At 40.5% G+C, this 20,592-nt stretch overlaps 3 protein-coding genes across 7 annotated transcripts; 1 reads left to right on the forward strand and 2 right to left on the reverse strand.

Annotated features, from left to right (window-relative positions):
- Positions 1 to 372: 372 nt before the first annotated feature.
- tpte (transmembrane phosphatase with tensin homology) lies at positions 373 to 8,640 on the reverse strand. 2 transcript variants are annotated; one of them, XM_065962890.1, is made up of 19 exons: positions 8,336 to 8,640; positions 7,799 to 7,889; positions 7,530 to 7,610; positions 7,400 to 7,447; positions 7,149 to 7,310; positions 6,540 to 6,659; positions 3,702 to 3,801; positions 3,524 to 3,587; positions 3,345 to 3,409; positions 3,143 to 3,203; positions 2,975 to 3,056; positions 2,617 to 2,705; positions 2,400 to 2,461; positions 2,226 to 2,306; positions 1,371 to 1,476; positions 1,182 to 1,279; positions 990 to 1,085; positions 818 to 888; positions 373 to 714 (listed from the first exon to the last, which is right to left on the reverse strand). In XM_065962890.1, the coding sequence occupies exons 2-19, from the start codon at positions 7,843 to 7,845 to the stop codon at positions 612 to 614; spliced, it is 1,536 nt and encodes a 511-aa protein (XP_065818962.1). In that variant the 5' UTR covers positions 7,846 to 7,889; positions 8,336 to 8,640; the 3' UTR covers positions 373 to 611. The 2 variants fall into 2 exon arrangements, with proteins under 2 accessions (XP_065818962.1, XP_020495473.2); XM_020639817.3 differs by lacking the exon at positions 8,336 to 8,640 and having other exon boundaries at positions 7,799 to 8,288.
- Positions 8,641 to 9,785: 1,145 nt separating this feature from the next.
- On the forward strand, positions 9,786 to 12,205 carry fgl1b (fibrinogen like 1B). The gene is made up of 9 exons (XM_020639819.3): positions 9,786 to 9,852; positions 9,947 to 10,045; positions 10,292 to 10,565; positions 10,773 to 10,932; positions 11,023 to 11,120; positions 11,233 to 11,321; positions 11,407 to 11,532; positions 11,638 to 11,702; positions 11,832 to 12,205. Exons 1-9 carry the CDS (start codon positions 9,847 to 9,849, stop codon positions 12,010 to 12,012), a joined length of 1,098 nt encoding a protein of 365 aa, XP_020495475.1. The 5' UTR covers positions 9,786 to 9,846; the 3' UTR covers positions 12,013 to 12,205.
- Positions 12,054 to 18,976, reverse strand: LOC109988362 (thrombospondin type-1 domain-containing protein 1). 4 transcript variants are annotated; one of them, XM_065963179.1, is made up of 10 exons: positions 18,747 to 18,976; positions 18,218 to 18,302; positions 17,899 to 18,017; positions 17,675 to 17,757; positions 16,482 to 16,876; positions 15,364 to 16,021; positions 14,413 to 14,574; positions 13,873 to 14,287; positions 13,241 to 13,766; positions 12,054 to 13,141 (listed from the first exon to the last, which is right to left on the reverse strand). In XM_065963179.1, exons 3-10 carry the CDS (start codon positions 17,985 to 17,987, stop codon positions 12,515 to 12,517), a joined length of 2,955 nt encoding a protein of 984 aa, XP_065819251.1. In that variant the 5' UTR covers positions 17,988 to 18,017; positions 18,218 to 18,302; positions 18,747 to 18,976; the 3' UTR covers positions 12,054 to 12,514. The 4 variants fall into 4 exon arrangements, with proteins under 4 accessions (XP_065819251.1, XP_065819250.1, XP_065819252.1 ...); XM_065963178.1 differs by lacking the exon at positions 18,218 to 18,302 and having other exon boundaries at positions 18,747 to 18,975; XM_065963180.1 differs by lacking the exon at positions 17,675 to 17,757 and having other exon boundaries at positions 18,747 to 18,974.
- Between the last annotated feature and the right edge of the window lie 1,616 nt (positions 18,977 to 20,592).

Here is a 20,592-nt window from a genome sequence, read left to right on the forward strand (position 1 = left end):
ACGGAGTTTAGCAAAAGCGTCATACAAAAATGGCTGCATTGTTAGCAGGCTAATGTTGGCAGACTTAAATTAGCCCGTCGCTTCACATCGCATGTAAGTTGACACAGAATAACTGATCTACAAATGCTTACACGACATCTAGTCCTATAAGCAAGGGGAGGAGTCAGCCGTCCTTTCCATGTAAACATGGCTCCGACAACAACGCAGCTGACGGGACTCGTGCATCTCACTCATTGAGAGACATTTACATACTTGATTTCTGCTATATTTGTGTAAAATAGCACATTCTTCCTTTTAAATTCTACGCATACCAGTAAACTAAATTATTGACAGCAAGAAATTCAAAGTCATTCAAGTACAATATTTCACATATCTATTGTATGTTTCGGTTAAGTTTAATAGCTGGTCAGAACAAAGCCGTAGTCTACATGATTTGACTCATTGCTGTACCTCAATGACATATATACACACCATTTGAGCATCAATTAATTGTCTCTCATTCATTTATTGAATTAGTGTTCAAGCCACTGATTACTGCAAACCATACATCATTTAAGGTTCAACTGTAACAACCCATTTTATCATCTACATCCTTGTATAAGGACTTTTATTTATGGTTCTGAGAAGAACATAGTGACACCGAAGTCCTCTTTGTACAGGTTCCAGGTCTTTGATTTGTGTGGGTTGTCGAGCTCTTCTCTTGGTAAATGCAACCTGTTGGGAGATGAATTGCAGAGATCACACACAGAACGGCAAAGAAATAAATGTTTGAGTTGAGTGCTGCAGGACTAAAGGCATCAGAGCATTACAAACATACTTGTCCTCTTCTATGAAGGAGGTATTGAACCAGAAGTAAAATGGGACATCTTCATATCCTTTTGGTAGACCCTAAAAGAAATGACAAAAAAAATGAAGTTTACCTGAATAAAATGACACTCGCCGAAGCACTTTTTCATTTGAAGTGGAAAGTTGTAAATGACAGTACTCACAGCACTTGACTCAAACATGACCTTTACATCGCCTTCAACCACAGGTCCATTCTGCAGGCTGATGACTGCTGCATTGTTCCCCACATCAGGAAAGAGCTAAAAAAGAAACACACAAGGGACGTTCTAAAAGACCTTTTTGACAAATAAGTCTGATCTGATGAGTGCATGAACAGAGGAGTGTGTGATACTTACTGAGCAGTTCTCCTGTTTGGCACACACACATTGAAATACCAGCTCTTTCTTCACAATTATCTTGACCTTGAGATCACTGCCATCACCTTTACCCACACCTGATTAAGACCAAAACAGGTAGATATCAGCAGCGGGACTAAGGGAAACTCTTGCTTATTGGAGGGGGTTGCAGGTTTACAGGGTTTTTACCTGCTATGGAGTGGATGCGGATGCTCTTGATCCTGAGGCTTTTAGGTGGAGGCAGCTGTCTGTTGAAGTTGGTCTTCATGATCTCGTAGTAGCCCACGTACCGGCTCTGTGGTTCATATGTACAGGACTGGTCACAGCAGAGCTAAACCATCCTAACCCACTATCTAATGTGTAGGGTGTTACAAGGAAATCTCATGTTCATTGAATGGATGATAAACCATTCAAATCTTTAACTGTCATGATCAATCATAAGCGTATAGCTAAGGATTCAGTGAACATAGCCCATAGCCAGGTTTTCTTAATCCTCTTAATATGACAACAGACAGTGTTTGTCCTTGTTAGTGCTGTTACCTCTGAATCTTATTTAACTTGTTGCATGATAAATTAAAACACAAATGAGTTAGCCACAGTACATGAGAATGTTTGGGTTGCTTGGCAACAGGTCTGTTTCAGTATAAATGTTGAACCAGTTCAATTTGGGGAGCAAAACATGATTACCGGTAATTGATTTTTTTTTTTCTTTGGGGACGTTTTCTTCTATATGCTGGTCGTATCGTCTCACCCAGCAGCCCTGCCACTATGACCAATCACAGCACAGCTGATATTAAGCAGAATTTCACTCCCTCTCGATTGATATTGCTTAATTATAAGCAACTAGGGGAAAGAGTTGAAAATAAATGTGTCCTCTGTGTCTTGCTTTACCCCATTATGCCAGTGTAATTTATTTAATACTACCACTAGGAGGCGCCAGTCATGGTCATTGTTTGCAGTTCCATACAAATAAGTCTTAAACTACTTAATCCCTGATCCAAAAGCAGTCCTAGGGAACTTGGCCCCTGAGTGGTTTGTTCTTACCTGAGAAGGAGTTTCCACTCCCTGAAACTTGGAGCTCTGACTCTTGTCCGTCCTCCTCTCACCAAAATACTCCAGACTGTCCTGGTGAGGTACAGAAAAAAAAAAAGACAACTTTAATGTTTTGCTCATGTTTTCACCCTTACCTTAACTTAACAAAAACCTAAAGAGACGTACCTGTGCACTCTCAAACTGGTCACTGTCGATAAACCAGGTGCACACCATGGTGCCTGTGCGTCCTGTCGAGTGTACAACCAGCATAATAAAATCAAATGTGAGCTTAAGCTCGTCATTAAAGGGTTAACTAACAGTGAAAGCTTCAACTCTGCTACACTGATCTAATGGCCCTCAAACTGAAATAATTCACAAAATAATAATAGAACAAGTACTTCACCTTTCCCTCCTTTACAGTGAATAGCAATGATGTTTTTGGGATCAGCGGACATCCACTCCCTCACACTTGCTGTGTATTTCAGCATGTCCCTATGACAGACAGAACACACAATGATCAGGAAACGTAGATAAGCTGGAAAATATTGTACAACCTGTAACTGTGGTTTGCAATATACCATGCTACTGCATGAGCTCATAACACAGGCATTATGGTTGTGTCAACAATATAAACCTTTTGCATTGATACCAGTACTAGAATATCAAACACCCTCTTGTGCAGCTGAACTCTAGAGTCAGTGTGATTGCAGGGTACAGATAAGAGTTGAAACTAAAACGGCGCAACAGGAAAAGTGACTCACTCCAATGAGGGGACGTTGTGGTCGTCAATGAACACTCGCTCAACCTTGTAGTGGAAGAACTGGGGGTCGTAGCCTTTCTCGCCTGGAAACGAAAGACAACAGGGACACGGGTTTCATTAGCTATGACAAGGAGTGCAGTGCATGTGACACAGGGGAGTGCTGACTTACTGCACAAGTTGTAAACTTTATAGTGGCCGTCATGTTTAGTGTCTAGGAACCTCGCCACCTCCTGAGAAGAGAGAGAGGAGAAATAGGTTAAAACACCTGCAGAGGTATGTGAACACTTAAAGGGGTCTCATTTTTTATATTTGTTTGAAATAAAATTGTGAATAATGGAAGTTTATACGTCCCAAAGTTGTGTCTGACTAACCTTTATTGGATTTCTGTAGAAAGATTGCTTCCCAGAGGAGGGGAAAGACATGGCGATGACGCGGTCTAGAAAGAAAGGGGTAGAGATGCAAACATACTGTATGTTCAATATATTTAAAATGTGTTATGTATTATAATGTATTTCTGACATATTAACATTGTTTCACATGTAACAAATACCTGTGACATAGGTGAGGTCAAGGTCAAATCCATCCTTCTGATAACGCCGCTTGTTCTCAGAAACCTGAGAGAAATAACAAAGTGGATGATCACAAAGACCAACAAGGTGTCCTGATACATATTATTATCATATTATTATAACTGGATTTTATTAAGAAGCTGGGTATGATGGCCTTACCATCCTCCTGGTGACCTTCTCCAGCTCTTTCCTCTGAGCTGCCAGTCTGAAAACCCTCACCAGGATGATTATTCTCAGGAAACGTAGGAATGTCACCACCCTGACAAGGAACAGAGGATACATTATACTGAACCAAAAATATTAACGCATTAACAAGTATTTATTTAACATTACCATAAGAACAATAACAGGCTTTATGGAGCTCAACATACTCAAGGGCAGTTTCATGACTGGGCAATCTGGCTAAAGTCAATGTTACGTCACTAGTCAGTTTTTGAAGATATTGATATACCTCAAATGGCTTGAGGATGCATTTCTTGGAAATGTGACACCCACTGCATTATATTAAAAATGAACAAATTGGTTACGTCTAATTCCATCAGATTAAACTACGACAGGTTGAGCGAAAAACTGTCTGCTCTCATTTGAACACCTGACTGCTATCAACTGGAGGCTCTAAGCACAGCATCCACCCAGGCTCCACAGAGTGCTCAGTAGAGGAACCCACACACTCACACACACAAAGGAAAATATAATAATGGCAACGTAAACCCACATTTTGGCACCAACATTGTGCATCAAAACTGAAATAGTATTACCATCAGATTATAAAAAAATCATAATTAAAAATCAAGTTTTATTGCCCAAACCCCTGAAACACATCAACAGTAAACAAAGTTAGAAGACTTTATTTAAGCTCTTTGAAGTTTTAATTTAAGCCATTTTTTTTCCAATGTTAATTCCTATTGCATGTCTTTCTTTTATTTAGGAACTTGAACCTCATCTTGTAAAAGAGACCAATCCATTACTTCATCAATTTTCATCTTATTATTCCTGTTACAACAGAACATCTTGAACTGTCGTTATAGGTTTCCATTCTTCATTTATTCATTCAGTTTTTTGGTTTTTCTTAACATTAAAAGGTGATCTATTATGATCACACAATTGAATTTAAAGGGTTAAAGTTTTGAAATGAAAGTCAAATAGTTGTTTTGTATGAAATGTTTGAAGCTTCGTAAAAAGAGGAAGCCAGAGTTCACCTTTTACATAAACTGAATCATTTCCAGTCAGTCCTGTAATTCTGTGACATTTGTTTTTTTTAAGTCAGTCTTTCACCGAGAGTCGGCTTTGTTTCTCTTTTATCTGCTGCTTTCACAGCCTCTCAGTGAAGGGCAGAAACAGTCTGAACAGCATCTTTAATATCTGTTCAAAGATTATCCGTGTGAAACAGACAGATTGGAACTCATTTTGTAACCAGCAGGGATCCTCTGCAAGGCCGAGAGTACTCTAGCTTCTTCTGGTCATGTGCTTTTTGTGAATGTGAATTTTCTCTGTTGCCATCAGGACATTGTTAAATTCAGTAAAACTAACCGTCATTCTAAATCTTTCATCCACTCCGCAACCAGATTACAGAATGCTCCTTAGGTTTTTTTTTTATATTTTACTGACTTAATCCTTTTAGCATCACAAATGGTCATTTCATTGCGTTTATATCCAATCTGGTGTCTTTATTTATGTTTTCTATGTACATGCTGCTCCAAACTAATTGCCCAGAGAGGGGTTAAGAGAGTTGTTTGAATTGGATCGAAAGATGCAAGTGAAATTAAAAATTAAGCACAACGGTTTAGGAGGAGGACGATATGGTTTACTCTGCTTTGACACCGTCCCCAAAATTTGTGAATATTACAAACTGAGCCACAGAGTAAAACAATTTAAAAAAAATGCACTCTTCCTCACAGGTGTTTTTAAATCATCATGTCTCATTAGACATCAGATGGAGCTCATGTGAGAATCACGATGACACCAAACTCATGGGCCGTATCCAAATTGCCAAGTACATACTCAATCTTTCAGTATGCAGTAGGCAGTATGCAGTACGTACTATCCGTGCTGCATACTGTTAGTACGTACTATTCAGTATGCACACACAGTAGGCAGATATTTGTGCCTACTTCGTCTGATTCATTCAGTAAGGAAGTGACGTCATTTACGTTTCCCGAACCGGCCGCATCCACCCGTTTTTTTTTTTCGTTTTTTTGTTTAGCTTTATTCAAGAAGAATATACAGTCAGGTAAACAAAAAACAATATCACAATGTAAATCAAGTAAAAGACAGATTAAATAACTACATAACATACAGTACATAAAGAAAAGTACAAATGAAAGACAGTAATATACAGAATATAAAATAAACCAATAAAGATGCATTTAATTAGTGAAATCATTATTTAAATAGAGGGGGAAAGGTTTTATAATAATGCAGATATTTGTTATATTTTCTGTTGTTAATTTAAAGTAGTGATTTCAGTCGGGACTTTAACTCTAGATTAAAAATGTATTCAATTAATCCACGCTCGTTTGTTTTGATTTGGAGGCGGACGTGACGATTTACGTTTAATTTCGCACAGCATTGTGGGTGGTAAAACACAATTCATTTCCTGAAAGTTCATACCCCGGAAGTTAGTATCCATACTGAAATGTTCAGTATACTGAGGTGGACCCAAAACATGCATACTGAATGACCACGAAAGTTTGGTATACTGAAACTCCCTGCTGAATAGTACGTACTGCATACTGAACTGTGACAATTCGGAAAGGGCCCCGGACAGATTAGCAGAAAGGCAGACAAATCCCACGCTTACAGGTGCAGCTAACAGGAGAGTGAGGCAGATGTTGATTAAGCACCAGTGAAGAGATGTCTAATTAACAAATGAGTGAAAACACCTGTGTGGGGGCACTTTGTTTGTGGAGCAGAACATCAATAAGAGAATAGAAAACACACGTCTAACACAACTGTATTAAATGTCTGTAAGTGGGGCTTGCAGGGGGAAACAGGTACCTGGGAATGAGACTGGCTCCTGACAGGTATGAGAAGGTGTAGATCATAGTGACCACCAGCGTGATGACCACAACACAGGCGTCCACAATGTTCATCTTGGAGCTGAAGTACACTTTAAACCTAGAAGGCAGATAAGACTATTAACATGAAGCTGGGGGAAAAAAAAGGTCCAACTCATGTAATTAATAATATGGGCCTAAATTTTAAATGATAAGAAAAACTTCACCGTGGGTGGAAAGTATTCACTCAGTGAAACTGTACTAGTGCTGAGTCAGAAAGTGTCCCAAGAAACAGCCAAAAACATGTCATACATTTCCTGCTCTGCTTCCTTTTCACAACTTCCCGTTCAACAGCTAACCACATTTCATTTCTGCTGACACACAATTCTGGGAATGTTTGCATCACTCTTCCGAATGTTTTATGTTCTCCCATTCACAGGCTGTGAGTAATAAACATATATTTTGACCTGTTCCAACACGGTGTCAACAAATATAGAACCTGGCAAGCCTCGCCAAGATTTGTAAGAAGACTGTGAGATGGGGAAACTAAAAAAAAAAAAAAAGAAGCAGTGCCTGAATTTACAGCTACATTACTGAAAAGTGTACTTACCCTTGCACATAGATCCTCAGGAGGACGTCGGCAAGGAAAAAGAAAGAGATGGTGAGTGACACAGCCTCTATTGCATTGCCAACATCTCTGCTTTCGGCTGGCAGGGAAAGATCCACAATCACCAGCACGAAGTCCACTATTATCAGTATCACCCCGAATACACTGCAAGAGGAGACAAAAGACAAACATTAGGCATCACCAATTCGGGACGAAAAGAACCATCAGTTGTTACCCTCAGTAGACAAGCTCACCGAAATCCAAAGGACATAACAAGGGGGGATATCTTCTTCCGCACATTGCTGCAAATAAAGGAAAGAAAGTTGCTTCAGTACAAAGTTTGGTATGACAAAACTATCTGCTGTCCAAGCTGCGGAAACTTACTGATACATTGTGTCTGGAAGCACACTCTCGTCCTTCCCATCATCAATCTCCACCTTAGCATCCTCCATCTTTGCAATGTTTCTGCAGAAAAAAAAAAAAGAGAGAGATTTCGACTCAACAAAAAGAATAAAATCAGCTTGAAAAGATGCAAAAGCATGCAAAACAACTTGGAAATGTTAAGCACAACAAAAAAAAAAACAAGATTACAAAGTGAAGGTAAGATTCACTTTTTTCCTTAAATGTTAGGAAAGGTATAGGCTGCTCCTCACCCATTTATACCTGCATCCGACCCTGGATTGAAATGCACAGAGGACATGATGTGTGGGTCTTCCTCCTTACTTTGTCCTGAACGTGAAGTCTCTGCGTTGGACAATTAAAGTGTAAAAAAAATATATATAAATAAATAAAACTCCTTCGTTATGCACCTTGCTCCAAAATTACAACTTTAGAAAAGCAGCACCAAAGCTAAAAATCCAGTTTAGAAACACTTCTGCACAGTCTGCACCCCTGCGCCTCGACACAGTTATCAGACAGCAGGATTTCCTCGCATTGATAAATCACACAGCAACTGAAAAAGTTCTTTTTAGCTGTTGATGAAACATATGCAACCAAGACTGGAGCAAACTGTTTAAGAGAGTTTTGTTTTTTTCTCTTTCAAAAATGAAAACAACCAGCTAGATTAAACAATCCAAAGCCCCCAGTGTTTCAGCACATCCTATCCAAAAACTTTCCCTCACTCGGGCAGTTTGTTGACCCAAATTTGCTCCCCCCCAAAAAAAACAGCTAAAGTCGCATCGCCTGCTTACCGTTTGGACTGTCATCCGTGAAATTATACGAGACTTTGTCTTGTGACTTCTTCTTGTGAGGACAAAGGAAAACCGTTCAAAGGTTAACCGGGTGTATTTTATTTTCTGTCCATCCACTAAACTCTAACTCCTTCAGCGTTTTTGCAAACGTAGCGGTTTCACACTTCCTGGACCTCTGTGAAAAAAAAAAAAAAAAAAAAAAAAGAAGCGCTCTGTCTTTTTTTTCTTTGCAACTTTTATCTTCTCTCAGCCCACATACACACCGAGCCTGACCATAACCCTCCTGTGCAGAGCATTTGAAACTATTGCTACCTTAAAAGTAAGACAACATTTAGCTGCAGCCCTCTCATATCTCCCTCCGCTCAGCAACATCTGGTTTTAATTAACACGCATTCCCAAACGACAGTCCTATCCTGGTTTGTGAAGTGGAAGCACGATTAAAAAATGACCAGGGTAAAAACATTTTTTTTTAAAAACACCGACTTGCTGAAATTCTGCTTTTCTGCGACCAATGGAAAATTTAAGTTTGTTAAAACCTAAAACCCAGGGAACAAAACTGCTACATTAAAGGTAAAATACCTCTCCAACTTTAAAAAACAAATAAGAAACATTACTGTAACACCTGTTTGAAAAGCATTTACATTTATTAATTAATATTTAGACATAATAAATACCGTCCAAAGATTGCAGACGAAAACACTATCATCTAAAACATTTAGATGATTTTTTTTTTTACCACTAACAAACACTAGGGGGAGCCAAATCAACGACTATTTATGTTTTTTCAATGGGAAAACTTGCTGCTTTATTTAAGCGTTTTATATTTTGACAGTTCGGTTCCATTACATTTTAAAATGATCAATTTTAAGACATTTTTCAGGGCATTGATCAAAGCATGTCGCCTTAATTCATATTATTTATTTCTGATTGCTTTGTTTTTTACATTTCCTCTTCCAGCACATGCCTAGAGGGATTATCTCTATTCTGTTATATCAGCAAATAATTATATAATAACAGTGTTTAATATAACGAGTCAACCTCAAGAGCTTGTATATCTATTCTCTAACAGTATATCTTTATATATTTATGTACATATGTGGTTTATTCAAAAGTTCAAGTCAATCCTGATCTGTGTTATCTGGGATAACAATGATTACACAATAATAAAACACCCAAATACCCAAGGGAAAGAAATGTAAAAACTTCAAGTGTGAGTTTATTGACCAAAATAGGGAACAAAAAGAACATTTGTTCAGGTATTTAAGGAGTGGCATCTTCTCAACAATCTCTGTCCATGGGGTCATTTGCAGGTCTGGGATCAGCCACTTTTTTCTCATACTAAAATGTTTGATAGAGGGAGAAAATACAAACTGGCTCAAGTTCAGTTTTTGACGAGGTAGGCTCAGTCTGGATCCCCTAATGTGGACCATGCAGAACCATGCCCAGCCCATAAATAATACTGAGAGGAAAAGAACACTGAGCCTGAAGAAAACAAGACAAGGCACTGTGATATGAAGGTGGGCTTTCTGTGCAGAGATTTTGATACGTTGAAGATTCCTACTTTATCAGTATTGGCTTATCCTTCTTTAAAATATGTTTTTATCATTTCAGAGTCATTTTGCGGCAAGGGACTTCTCCATAAAGGCCATGCCTGTGTTGCTGTTGTTGGCTTTGGTGTGCTCGCCCATGGTTCATTCTTCACAGTCGACGGTATGTACATTTTTTTGTTCCGCAAATGAAATTTGAAAATGTTTGACCTTAAGGCATAATTTACAGGCAAAGCTGTTAAAGAGCCGTGACTCCTAGTATGTCAAGAGAGTCAACGTGGATGAAGTCTGCTTAACCAACACCTGGAGATGAGATCACATGCTTTTGCTAAGCTCTCGGCTATAGCAGCGAAATAAGTTTAGAAATGTCATGTACAGAATAACATGACATGTCTTTTCCACATTTAAGGCAGAGAACATGTGTGGACCAGAAGTTGCAGCTCTCAAACGCAGCATAAAAAAACTGGAGACCAAAATCTTGATCGGGACTTGGCAGATTGAGCACTTGCAGAGGCACAAATACTTCAGGCCTTTACAACCTGCTGTGTCTGATATTAAACCTGACACTGAGACCAACCATGCCGGAAACCACAGCAGCAGCCGCAATGAGACATTAGACAGCTCTGATATGACCCTGATAAAACTACTTCCACCAGCAGGCAACTTAGTTGTCCATGACAAAGGTAAAATAAAACTTGTATTAGAAAACATTTGTTTAGTTTTCAGTTTGGGTTTTTACAGACCCCTCAGTGCATAAAAAAGAACTACATCATTTAAGAAGTTCTCTTAGTATAAATCTTACTTAAAGAGTGTGAAATATAAGTTACAACACTGACAGTACCTTCATAATCAGCAATCTTTTTAATGGTCTTTTTAATGCTATTTTTTAGACTGTTCCGAACTGTTCGACAGGCTGAGACCACCTAGTGGTTTCTACCGCATCAGACCCAAATCACAGCAGGATCCTTTTTTGGTTTACTGCGACATGGATGATGGAGGGGGATGGACGGTGTTTCAGAGGCGTCGGCATGGAAAAGTCGACTTCAACAGGTGTTAAAGCACGAGGGATAGCGGTGTGGGTGGGAGGGATTTACACAGCTGTTTCATGTGAGATTTATATATGCCCAATTCTCATTTCAGGGATTGGGTGGACTACAGAGATGGATTTGGTGACTTCAAGCTGTGGAATGATGAGTTTTGGTTGGGGAATGAGCACATTTATTCTCTACTCTCAGAAGGTCAAACAAGCATGGATTTATTCTCTGTTAGGCTTTCCTTAAAGTTTCTAAAAATGCTGCATAGTTTGAATTTTCCACCTTATTTATTTTCCCATATTTCTTTATCATGAAGGCAACAACTTGGTGAAGATTGATCTGATGGACTGGGATGGAAAGAAAAATCATGCATTTTATGAGAACTTCAGGATCACCAATGAGGCCGTAAGATAAACAATTTTACAGTTCAATATCTTGTTCAAAGAGTTACTGTGATCCCCAGCATTGCTTGCTTCAATATCTATTCCAGGATAAGTATCGTCTCCAGTATGAAATGTATAGTGGGCAGGCTGGAGATGCTCTGACTGGTGGTGGGGGGATGGTGGAGCACTGGTCTACTTCCCTCAGCGGCATGCAGTTCAGCACCAGAGATCAGGTAGGTCACGACTCTTTTTAAACTTTCTAAGAAGCCTCTCCAATGGTTTATTATTGAAAGTGTATGAATAATGATTATGTTAACATTTACAATGGTGATTGGCAGGATAATGACCGCTACCTTCAGGGCAGCTGTGCTCAGGAGAACAAAGCAGGGTGGTGGTTCAACAGGTGAGACCTGATGCTCTGTCTGTTTACGTCCATCTGCCTTGATTGTTGTACAAAAGCAGAGCTTCAGATTGCCTTGTGAAAAGACAAACGTAAAACTCTTGAAATTGTGTACAAACCTGGTATCTACAGGTGTCATGCAGCCAACCTAAATGGGAACTTCTATCGCAAAGGGACGTATAAGGGCCAGTACGACAATGGTGTGGTGTGGGGGACCTGGAGAGGCCTCTGGTATTCACTCAGACACACCACCATGAAGGTGCGGCCTTTGGTTTTCTTGGACGCTGGAGGCAGTGGAGCTGGGGACATTTAAAAACACGTCTGATTATACTTTGTAAATGAGGGCAAATAATGTCATGTTGGAATTCTTTGTATTTTAATTTCCCACTTTTGTGACATGAGTTTACCTATTTACAAATGTAGACAGTACAGTTGTTCTAAGTTTCCAGTATGAATTTCTTTCTTTAAAGTGTATGATATAACTCAAGCAAATAAACAAACTGCATCCAAAAGTGAGAGTTATTCTTTTTACAACAGTGTTGCAGACTGCATTAAAGACACAGCACATGCAGCAGTTAAGAGGGCTTAGATGAACACACTAACTTCTGTAGTGTTTTGCATACTGTTATTGATCCGGCTTATGTTCAATAATGCATACAGACATCACTTCAAAAAGGGCTTATTTTGGAACAATACTTTACAACTATATTGACCTGAAACAGTCATACTCTGAATAAGAAAACAAAATCAGTTGAAAAAAAGCATACTCTCCAAATTTCTGACAAAAAAATTAAATAGTAACTGCTGTGCATGGTCTATTTTTCCTCCCTGAAATATGCTGAGGACAGGTCCAGGTCCAACATCCTCTGCTCCGCCTCACTCAGCCTGTAGGGGGAGCCACCAGTGCTGCTGTAATCTCCAGACATTGGCAGAGAGTGGCAGCGACCTGTCCTCTGCTCCAGGGATGATACACTAAAAGTGGAGCTGCGCTGCCGCGCCTTCGCCCCTGAGTTAGACTGAGCCTCCTTTAATTTACGTGCCAGGATGTTCCTCTGGATAGGCGACGGGCCACGGCGGTTCCAGTTCTGCTCAGCCCGCTCTGCACGATCAACACTCAGACTGACAGGACTCACCGCAGGGCCCCCAATCCCTGAGATTCCCTCCCTGCCCGCTGTCCCTAAACTCCTTTGCTTTTCTGCAGTGCCACTGGGGTCTGCTTTAGCATGACTTGCATGTGTTGTGTTGGTTCCTGTGTGTTTAAGTTCACTGTTGTAAGAAAGGCCAGCTGTTTCTATCCAAGGCTTCCTCTTGTTGTCTCTCTGGGGTCTGGATTGAGGGCAATCTGAGGCCTCGTGCTCTGGAATTGGGTAAGAGCAGTATGGCTGCCTCTCTCGTCCGCCTCTGGTCCAGCAGCTTCCTTCAGGAAGGGTGCGAGATCCCACCTGAGAAGAAAAATGTATTATCTTACTTAATAAGTAATATATAGCAATATATAACCAACACTTTATTAACACAGAATAATTAAGTAACCATGTAGCAACCTGAGTCATGCTCCTTTCTCTGAACTGTCTGGATTGTGCATATATTGGAATCTGGGGTTTCATGTCATTAAAACTGGAGGTCCGGCGGAAATTTGGATTGTTGTGATTTCCCATCCCTGGATCTTCTCCTCGTCTGATTGCCGCTGACCCACTCCTCTCTACCATCTCCACCCAGTCCGCAGTGCGGTCACGCCATTTTGAGCTTCCTCCATTTTTAGTAGCAGAGACACGAGGACCCAGGAGCAGCTCCACTTTGGGACTTAATCTGTTGGGTGTGACCCTTGAAGTCTGCTCAGAAAATGGAGATGCAATCTGAAAATGATTGCGGTTGGTGTCATCCTGGAGGCCCAACGGGAGTGCCAAATGAGTGAATTCAGTTGGTGTAGGGATGGGGGAAGCTGTGGGTGAAGCAGATGTTTCGACCAAGGTGTCATGGACGGGGCTTGAAGAGACATGATACAGCTGCGTCGCCTCCTTTAGCCCCTTCTTTTTCATCTCTTTCAACTGCTGCTGAGCCAACCGATACCTTCGAAAAATGTAAATGTAAACTTCTTAGACTGTAGATTGAAATGAATAGTTTGGTAAAAGTGTGTTCCATGTGATATGAAAGTGAAAGAATAATCTAAACATACCCAAATATTGGTGGCAACAACTTCTGACCCGTGGGGGAAAGCCTTTCTGGATCCTGCGGTAGTGGCATCACCAAGGTCTGTGAGAGAGGCGGACTGCCCAGGACAGGAGCGTCTTTCTGGGCAACACCCACACCCCCCAGTGGACAGTGGCCATCCGACAGGCTTGGTCTCTGGAGGCTGTGTCCACAAATGGAGGCCTCATCAGAGAGCTTGCGTCCTACCGGGGAGTGCATGGAGCTTCTACGGACGGAGCTGCACTGAGGGGTCTGGCAAAATTTTCTCCACACAGTCACAACAACAGTAGCTAAAATCACAGCCAGGCAGAGGGAGATACCGACCACCACGACCATGTTACCACCAAGGGGTGAAACTCCAACAGACACAGAGGGCAGGGATGGAGAGGGTGCAGGCAACACTGAGGTAAGAAAGGAACAATAATATTTTAATTCATAAAAGACGAATGCTTCTTGCTGAATTTAAACCAAAAAGGATAAGGGAAGAAAATCTACAGACAAAAATCGGATTAAAAGTGTGGCTGACCTGCACAGTCCTCCAGTGAGCAGAGAGACTGTTCCTTCACCATGCCGGTGCACTGCATCCCTCCCACACCTGAGGGCAGCAAACACTCACGCACTCTCTCCCTCACTCCCTCTCCACAGCTCACGCTGCACAAACTCCACGGCTGCCACGGGCCCCATGACTCTGCAGGAAAACAAGCAAGCGAAAAATGTTCTGAAATAACAGATACATTTGTGTTAATATGCCTTAAGTCTATCGAGCTTCTTTCTTGAATAACCTTGATTAACGTATGCCAAAAGGCCCACAACACTACCCAACATTCAATCAGGAGAGACTCTTTTTTTTTTTACTTCAATGTGACGATCAGATGGGTGAACAAAAGTATGGCAGAGATAAGCATAGCAAATTGAGCCCTTCTACTTGGAGATGGAAAAAATACATCTATCATATCACATGGCGTCAACCAGTTAATGCTTTATCCCCAAAATAGAAAAGTCAGGGCACAGCTGCAGGCAACATCTGTATTTACTGCACATGCTGCACTGGAATGTGGAAGTTAACTATTTTTTGATCCTCAGTTGCACAGGGCATTTTCTTAAAATACCATGAGAATTTCATGGTAAAACGTTTTTGTTTCACGACACTGATGATGTGTTTCGTGTCATCCCTTAGGGACATACTTGGCCTCCAGACTATTTCCGTCTCGCATGCCCTAATAAGGATTTTTGTTATGTGGTCTTTATTTTTCTTTCATTTCAGTTTGACTTTTCTGTGGTTTTTGGTCTTAATTTGAACACCTGTGCTTTTCTTACTATGATGAATAAAAGTCTCTATCAGGATAATTATAGTGAAGCAGCACTTTCCCTCCAATAATGCTGCTCTGGTGTTACTGTTGAATGACAAGCAGAAATAGACTGTAAGTGTATTCTTTACAGCTGCTTCGTGTAAATGTGTCAATCCATTAAAGCTTACCAGCACTCCTGTGAACCACCAAACAGGTCTGTGCAGGACTAGGGGAGCGACTGAAGTTGAAAACAAAGCGGAAGCAGTACTTGTTCCTTCCTGGGTCAAACACAGAGCAGTTAAACTCGGTCTCATTTTCTCCCTGAGTCAGCCAGTTAAAGGCTAACGGAGGAGAAGAGGGCTCCTCAGGTCCAAACCCTATCAGTGCTGTTCCTGTTCCCATCCCAGAGGATACAGAAACGCCTCTCCCAGCACCTGCATCCTTATAGAGCAACACTTTCCCGTGGATGTGAGCACATGGTGGGGTGATCAGTTTAACAGTCATAGTCCCTTCACAACCACTCCTAAAAGCGTTGCTGTTTTCCACCTGCAGCTTGTAGGAAAAGATACGGGACAGGTACAGAGGTCCAGAGCTCTTCACATCCTGTGCTACATGAGGAGACCGTAAAGCCACTTGTATGAAGTCTCTTTCCGTGAAGGGAAAGGCGCAGGAAAGTTGAACACTTTGGGAACGGAGGGGTTTGATTGGGTGTCGTGTGCGGGCTCGGATCTTGTCGATGCTGATTCTTCCTATCTGGTTGAACTCCATGTAGCTGACTTCTAGAAAGAGAGCAGAATCAATGCCGTTGGTGCAGGCCTGAAAGTGCTCGTTTGTGGAGATCCCGACCTGCAGAGAGACAGAAGTAGAATGATCATCAATCTTTCTTGATCATCTGAATCTGGATCAGGTCCCATTCATTTGCTGCATGTTCCGGGTCTTTTTTATCATGTTTTATTTATTTGATGTGGGTCAGATAAGTCTGTATGGTTTTATTTGCTTTTTCTATTCCTTAGAACAAAATCATTTAAAGTGACCACAGCAGTATTATTTCATTTCATCAAAGTTATCTGAAAAATGATGTATCTGGGTTGAGGTGATTCTGTCCTATACGTTTCTTTAAATACCAAGGTAAAGTAAGCACGGTAAGTAATCTAAAGTAAGATAGATAAGTAGATCCTTGATAGCAGAATCATTTCTTTAAACGTCTGAATCCAGTTGAATATTTTTGAATACCTTGGCTCTGTTCATCATTCTGCAGCACAATAACTCGTCACTGTGTGTAAAGTTTAATATTTGTTTGCCTTGCCTGAAAAGATTCAGAGTGGTTTCCAGCCCTCTCCACAGCGATGTGAAAGGTGGGCCACTGCACCTGCAATTCTGAACTCCACCACCAGGTAGTGCTCTGCATGCTTCTGTCCTCCGTGCCATTATCATGAGAAACAGCAGAGATGCTGGTCTGTCGAAGCAGGAAGCGGAAAGTTCCTGCATACAGGAAGCAGGAGCAGTTGAACTCCACCCTAACGGCAGATTGGTTGCCGGGGAGACTCCTGGTCAGGAGGGTGGTGTTGGTTTCCGTGTTGACCAGAGAGAGGCTCCTGCTGCGGATGGTGCTGGTGTTGGATTTTGTGCTGAAGTCCACAAAAACGCTGGCGTTGCTGAGGGCAACGTGGAAGGAAGGCCATACATTGAGCCCTGCAATAGCTAAAGGAAAGGATGCACAGGAAAGAGAGAGGGCAAAGAGAAAGAATATTTTATCATACATAGACACATCTTGCACAAACATTTATTACTATCGGAAAAAAGCTTTTGTTATATTTGTTTTTTTGTATATTAGGTAGATGTCCAATTTCTTTGTCTTGATATGACCTTGTAGGCTTTCTTTTTACTTTGTTTTAAGGTCAAATTTACTGCCATGGTGGAATAACAATGCAATGCAATTATTTAATTTTGAAGCGTGCATTATGGGCGTACAGGCCTATTTATTTTAAGATTTATTCGTGGCTCTTTTGCCTTAATTGGAGGGGACATTGAATAGAGTAGGAAACCAGTGAGAAAGAGTAGGGATTGTCATGCCGGAAAGGAGCCACAGGCCGAACTTGAACCCCGGGTTCAAGTTCGGCCTGCTTGGAGGAATATTGCCTCAGAACATGGGGAGCAAGCTAATCCCTATAGCGCCCCTTATAGGCCTATTGATACATTTCCAAATGTCAAGGTGAAACTAAGTGTAGATGTAATGTATCCAAAGCCACAAATGATAGAATTTGCTTAGCAAAACAAAAGATCTGTTTTCATCTCAGACAATGTGAATGTTCATAACCCATTTCATACTTCATCATACACACACAGCAGATCAAACCATTAGTATTTATCCACTTGTCAGTGTATCTGAATATTTTTGCACAATATCAGTAACCAGAAGAGAAATAAATATGTTGTACCACAGATAAAATATTAGCCTATGTGGTGTGTTGTGTGTAAATTCTGCTGTGTGAACCTCACCATCCTCACAAAACAAAGAGGGTGTGGGAAGAGGAAGAGGCTGACTCTCCAGTAGCTCCTTCACTCCCTTCAACTCAACATCCCTAATCCATTCAAACGAAGGCAAATATTGGAATACAGATTCAAGGTAAAACGTGTGTTCTTGATCAAATACATTCAAAGGCAGTGATCTACTCCTCCTTAAAATAGTAGTTGTGTTTTTTAAACAGTTTGGTAAAACTCACCATATCCCATGAGCACCAGCAGGAAGGACAGCAGTGAGACAGCCTGTGGCATTCCGATGTCTGTGCCTCTGTTTTCTCCTACACCTCATGACCGTCCTCCTCCTCGAAAACCCTGACCTCTACAACACAGAGGAAAATCAAAAGAATAAACAAAAACAAATAACCGACTTGTAAGAACCCAGCAGACAACAACTGGTAGTGCTTGAGGGCGTCATCAGACAGGAAAATACACAGAAGAATTTGTGCGCTCATCTCATCTGACTTTTGAATAACAGGAAGGCTAGAGCATGAAGCTGTGAGCATGAGTTTTCTGATTTACTGTGGCGTCTTCCTCTTCCTTCCATCTTCACAATGGGTATAGAGAGAGCTGCCTTCACTGCATGACTTGAGGAGCTAAAGGAGGCCTGTGCAAATAACAAGTATTTATGAGGAGGAGCCAAATTAGTTATTTGATTATTTGTAAGGATTTTACTCATTTGTTTTGCCATTATGTTCTTAGAAACAACAAAAAAGACTCATGATTTTCTAGAAAAAAAAAATCAAAAATTTTAAATTGTGTGCACCTAATTCAGACAATGGATTGCAGCTTTTCCTATTTAAGGAATACTCATGGGCTGCACTTAATTAAAATAATGAACATAATTAATAATACACAGTAGGATAAAGAGTTTAAAAACAACAACAACACATCTCTGCTAAAGAGTTAACTTAGCTTGCATGCCTGTACAACTCTACGTATGTACAAAAAATGTAATGCTGCGTTTAACTTTAACATTTCACAAATACAGCATCAGTCATCGTAACATTCACCTCTTTTTAAGGCTAGAGTTAGTAAAGTTCTTACTCACATATCTCGGTGACTCAGCACAGCATTATTCCGCTTCACTTTTTCAACACAGCAACCAAAACATTCCCCCCCTCCATGTGCCGTGAACGCATTTCGTCTGGCTGATAAACTGCAGAACATTTGAAGTCAGCGGGAGAAAGACAGACGGACCCAGCAGAGTTTAGCGAGGGGGCGCGCGCCTCTTTACAGAGCGCGTGGAAGAGAGTCAGTCGCAGTGATTTCTCGGTCAGCAGCATCAGACTGTAAAAAGAGCAGCAGGGCGTATTGGATAGTGTGTGCAGCTCGATATGCTCTTTTTGTTTGTTTGCTGAAAAAAAAAAAGGATATGCACCAGGCACGGTAATATGACGTGGTAGTGAACAAACTAATGATCTACTTTATTCCAGGGGACAAGTCTTCCAGAAAAAAAAAATATATAATGACTAATTTTATTGTAAGAAATAAAATAATTTCGGCTACATCAAAACTCAATGGGTCAACTATTAAATTGTTAATACGCCAAAAAGAAAAAGTGTTGTTTTTTTTAAATTCGAAGCAAAGTCTGCTCTGTTAAATCAATGTTTGGATTTGCGTTAAAAGTTAGTTTTTGGTTGCCAAAAGGCAAACTGAAGCTAATATATTTTGGAATAGCCTAGTTCTTAAATTGGGTCCTAAAAATCTGGGTGGAAAAAACACTTCCCACAACATACTTTCCATACAGTATAGTGCATCCACATGCGGGTTCATTTCTGCAAGGTGCTCATTTGACATGCCAGCCAATAAAACGGCCTTATAGAAATCGTTCCTCTCCTGGTTAAGCAATGCTCTTCTATTATAAGGTGAAACACTGAATAGATTGGTATCAGTGTGAACAACAGGCAGCTGTGTCATCAAAAGGCTTCGGCACAGGTGCCTGAGGAAAGTGACTATGGGGAGAAGTATGTGCGATTCACCAGATTGGTCCATAATTCATTCCTTTTAATGTCAGTCACACATAAATCACTTTTTCAATGTATAGGGGCCATTGAAAGAACAAAATTAAACAGAAGCTCATGACATGTAGCTCAGAAAAACGTTGTGTATCTTAACTGGCCCAGTAATTTCAGTAACAAACTAAAAAAAAATGATACAAATGCCATTACAGTTAGTAATGTGCAGAGTTATTCATCTCACACACTCAGATAACCTTTCCCCACTTAAAATGAGATACAAGTATTTCTTCCATTATCCACTGATAATAAATATGAAATAAAGATATTTGAACAGATGATACTAAGCCATTCAAGATGGATATATTCATCAAGCAGTAGATCAAATCTGTCCATTTCAGCATTCACTTACTTACTTACTTACTTACTAAGAAAAATGTCCACACAAAGTTCAATGTCATGCATGAAGTCTTAATAATTATGGCTTGACTTCCTGAACCAACAATTTAATCTACCATCAACAAGAGAACCACATGGCGGGCTAATGTAATAAGCTGTAAAGCATTGCAGACCTTAATTTTCATTGAGAGAAAACAGGAAGCTTCTCTAGAGATGAAACAACATTTTCTTCTCAGATCAGTCCACAATGGGAACAAAGAACTTTACTATTCTTTGTAAAAAAAAAAAAAAAAAAAAGGCCCACAGGGAAGATTACAAATTGAAGCACGTTGGCAGCGACTGTACAATTTAAACATGAAGCAACATAAGACTTATAGTCATATTCTGCATAGATATTACTACTTCTGCTGTTACTCTTTCACTGTGAGTCAACTTCTTTGACAGCTTCACTGTACTCTTATCTCTCAGTTTGGCTTCAAAACAGTCACGACTGGAATTTCTATAACACAACCTCCGCAGTGAGGGGAGTAATTGCCTGAG

This window comes from Labrus bergylta, chromosome 14 (assembly GCF_963930695.1).
Source record: "Labrus bergylta chromosome 14, fLabBer1.1, whole genome shotgun sequence".
NCBI classification, from domain to species: Eukaryota; Metazoa; Chordata; class Actinopteri; order Labriformes; family Labridae; genus Labrus; species Labrus bergylta.

Coding starts and splice junctions, on each gene's coding strand:
- tpte (XM_065962890.1), bottom strand. CDS start 7,845: ATGTCCTCTGTGCATTTCAATCCAGGGTCGGATGCAGGTATAAATGG. Junction 6,660..7,148: donor CTGAGGATCTATGTGCAAGG/GTAAGTACACTT, acceptor TCTGCCTTCTAG/GTTTAAAGTGTACTTCAGCT. Junction 1,086..1,181: donor CCAAACAGGAGAACTGCTCA/GTAAGTATCACA, acceptor TTTCTTTTTTAG/CTCTTTCCTGATGTGGGGAA.
- fgl1b (XM_020639819.3), top strand. Junction 11,121..11,232: donor TTATTCTCTACTCTCAGAAG/GTCAAACAAGCA, acceptor TTTATCATGAAG/GCAACAACTTGGTGAAGATT. Junction 11,322..11,406: donor TCAGGATCACCAATGAGGCC/GTAAGATAAACA, acceptor TATCTATTCCAG/GATAAGTATCGTCTCCAGTA.
- LOC109988362 (XM_065963179.1), bottom strand. CDS start 17,987: ATGAGGTGTAGGAGAAAACAGAGGCACAGACATCGGAATGCCACAGGC. Junction 16,877..17,674: donor CTCTTTGTTTTGTGAGGATG/GTGAGGTTCACA, acceptor CCTTTCCTTTAG/CTATTGCAGGGCTCAATGTA. Junction 13,767..13,872: donor TTGTTGCCACCAATATTTGG/GTATGTTTAGAT, acceptor CATTTTTCGAAG/GTATCGGTTGGCTCAGCAGC.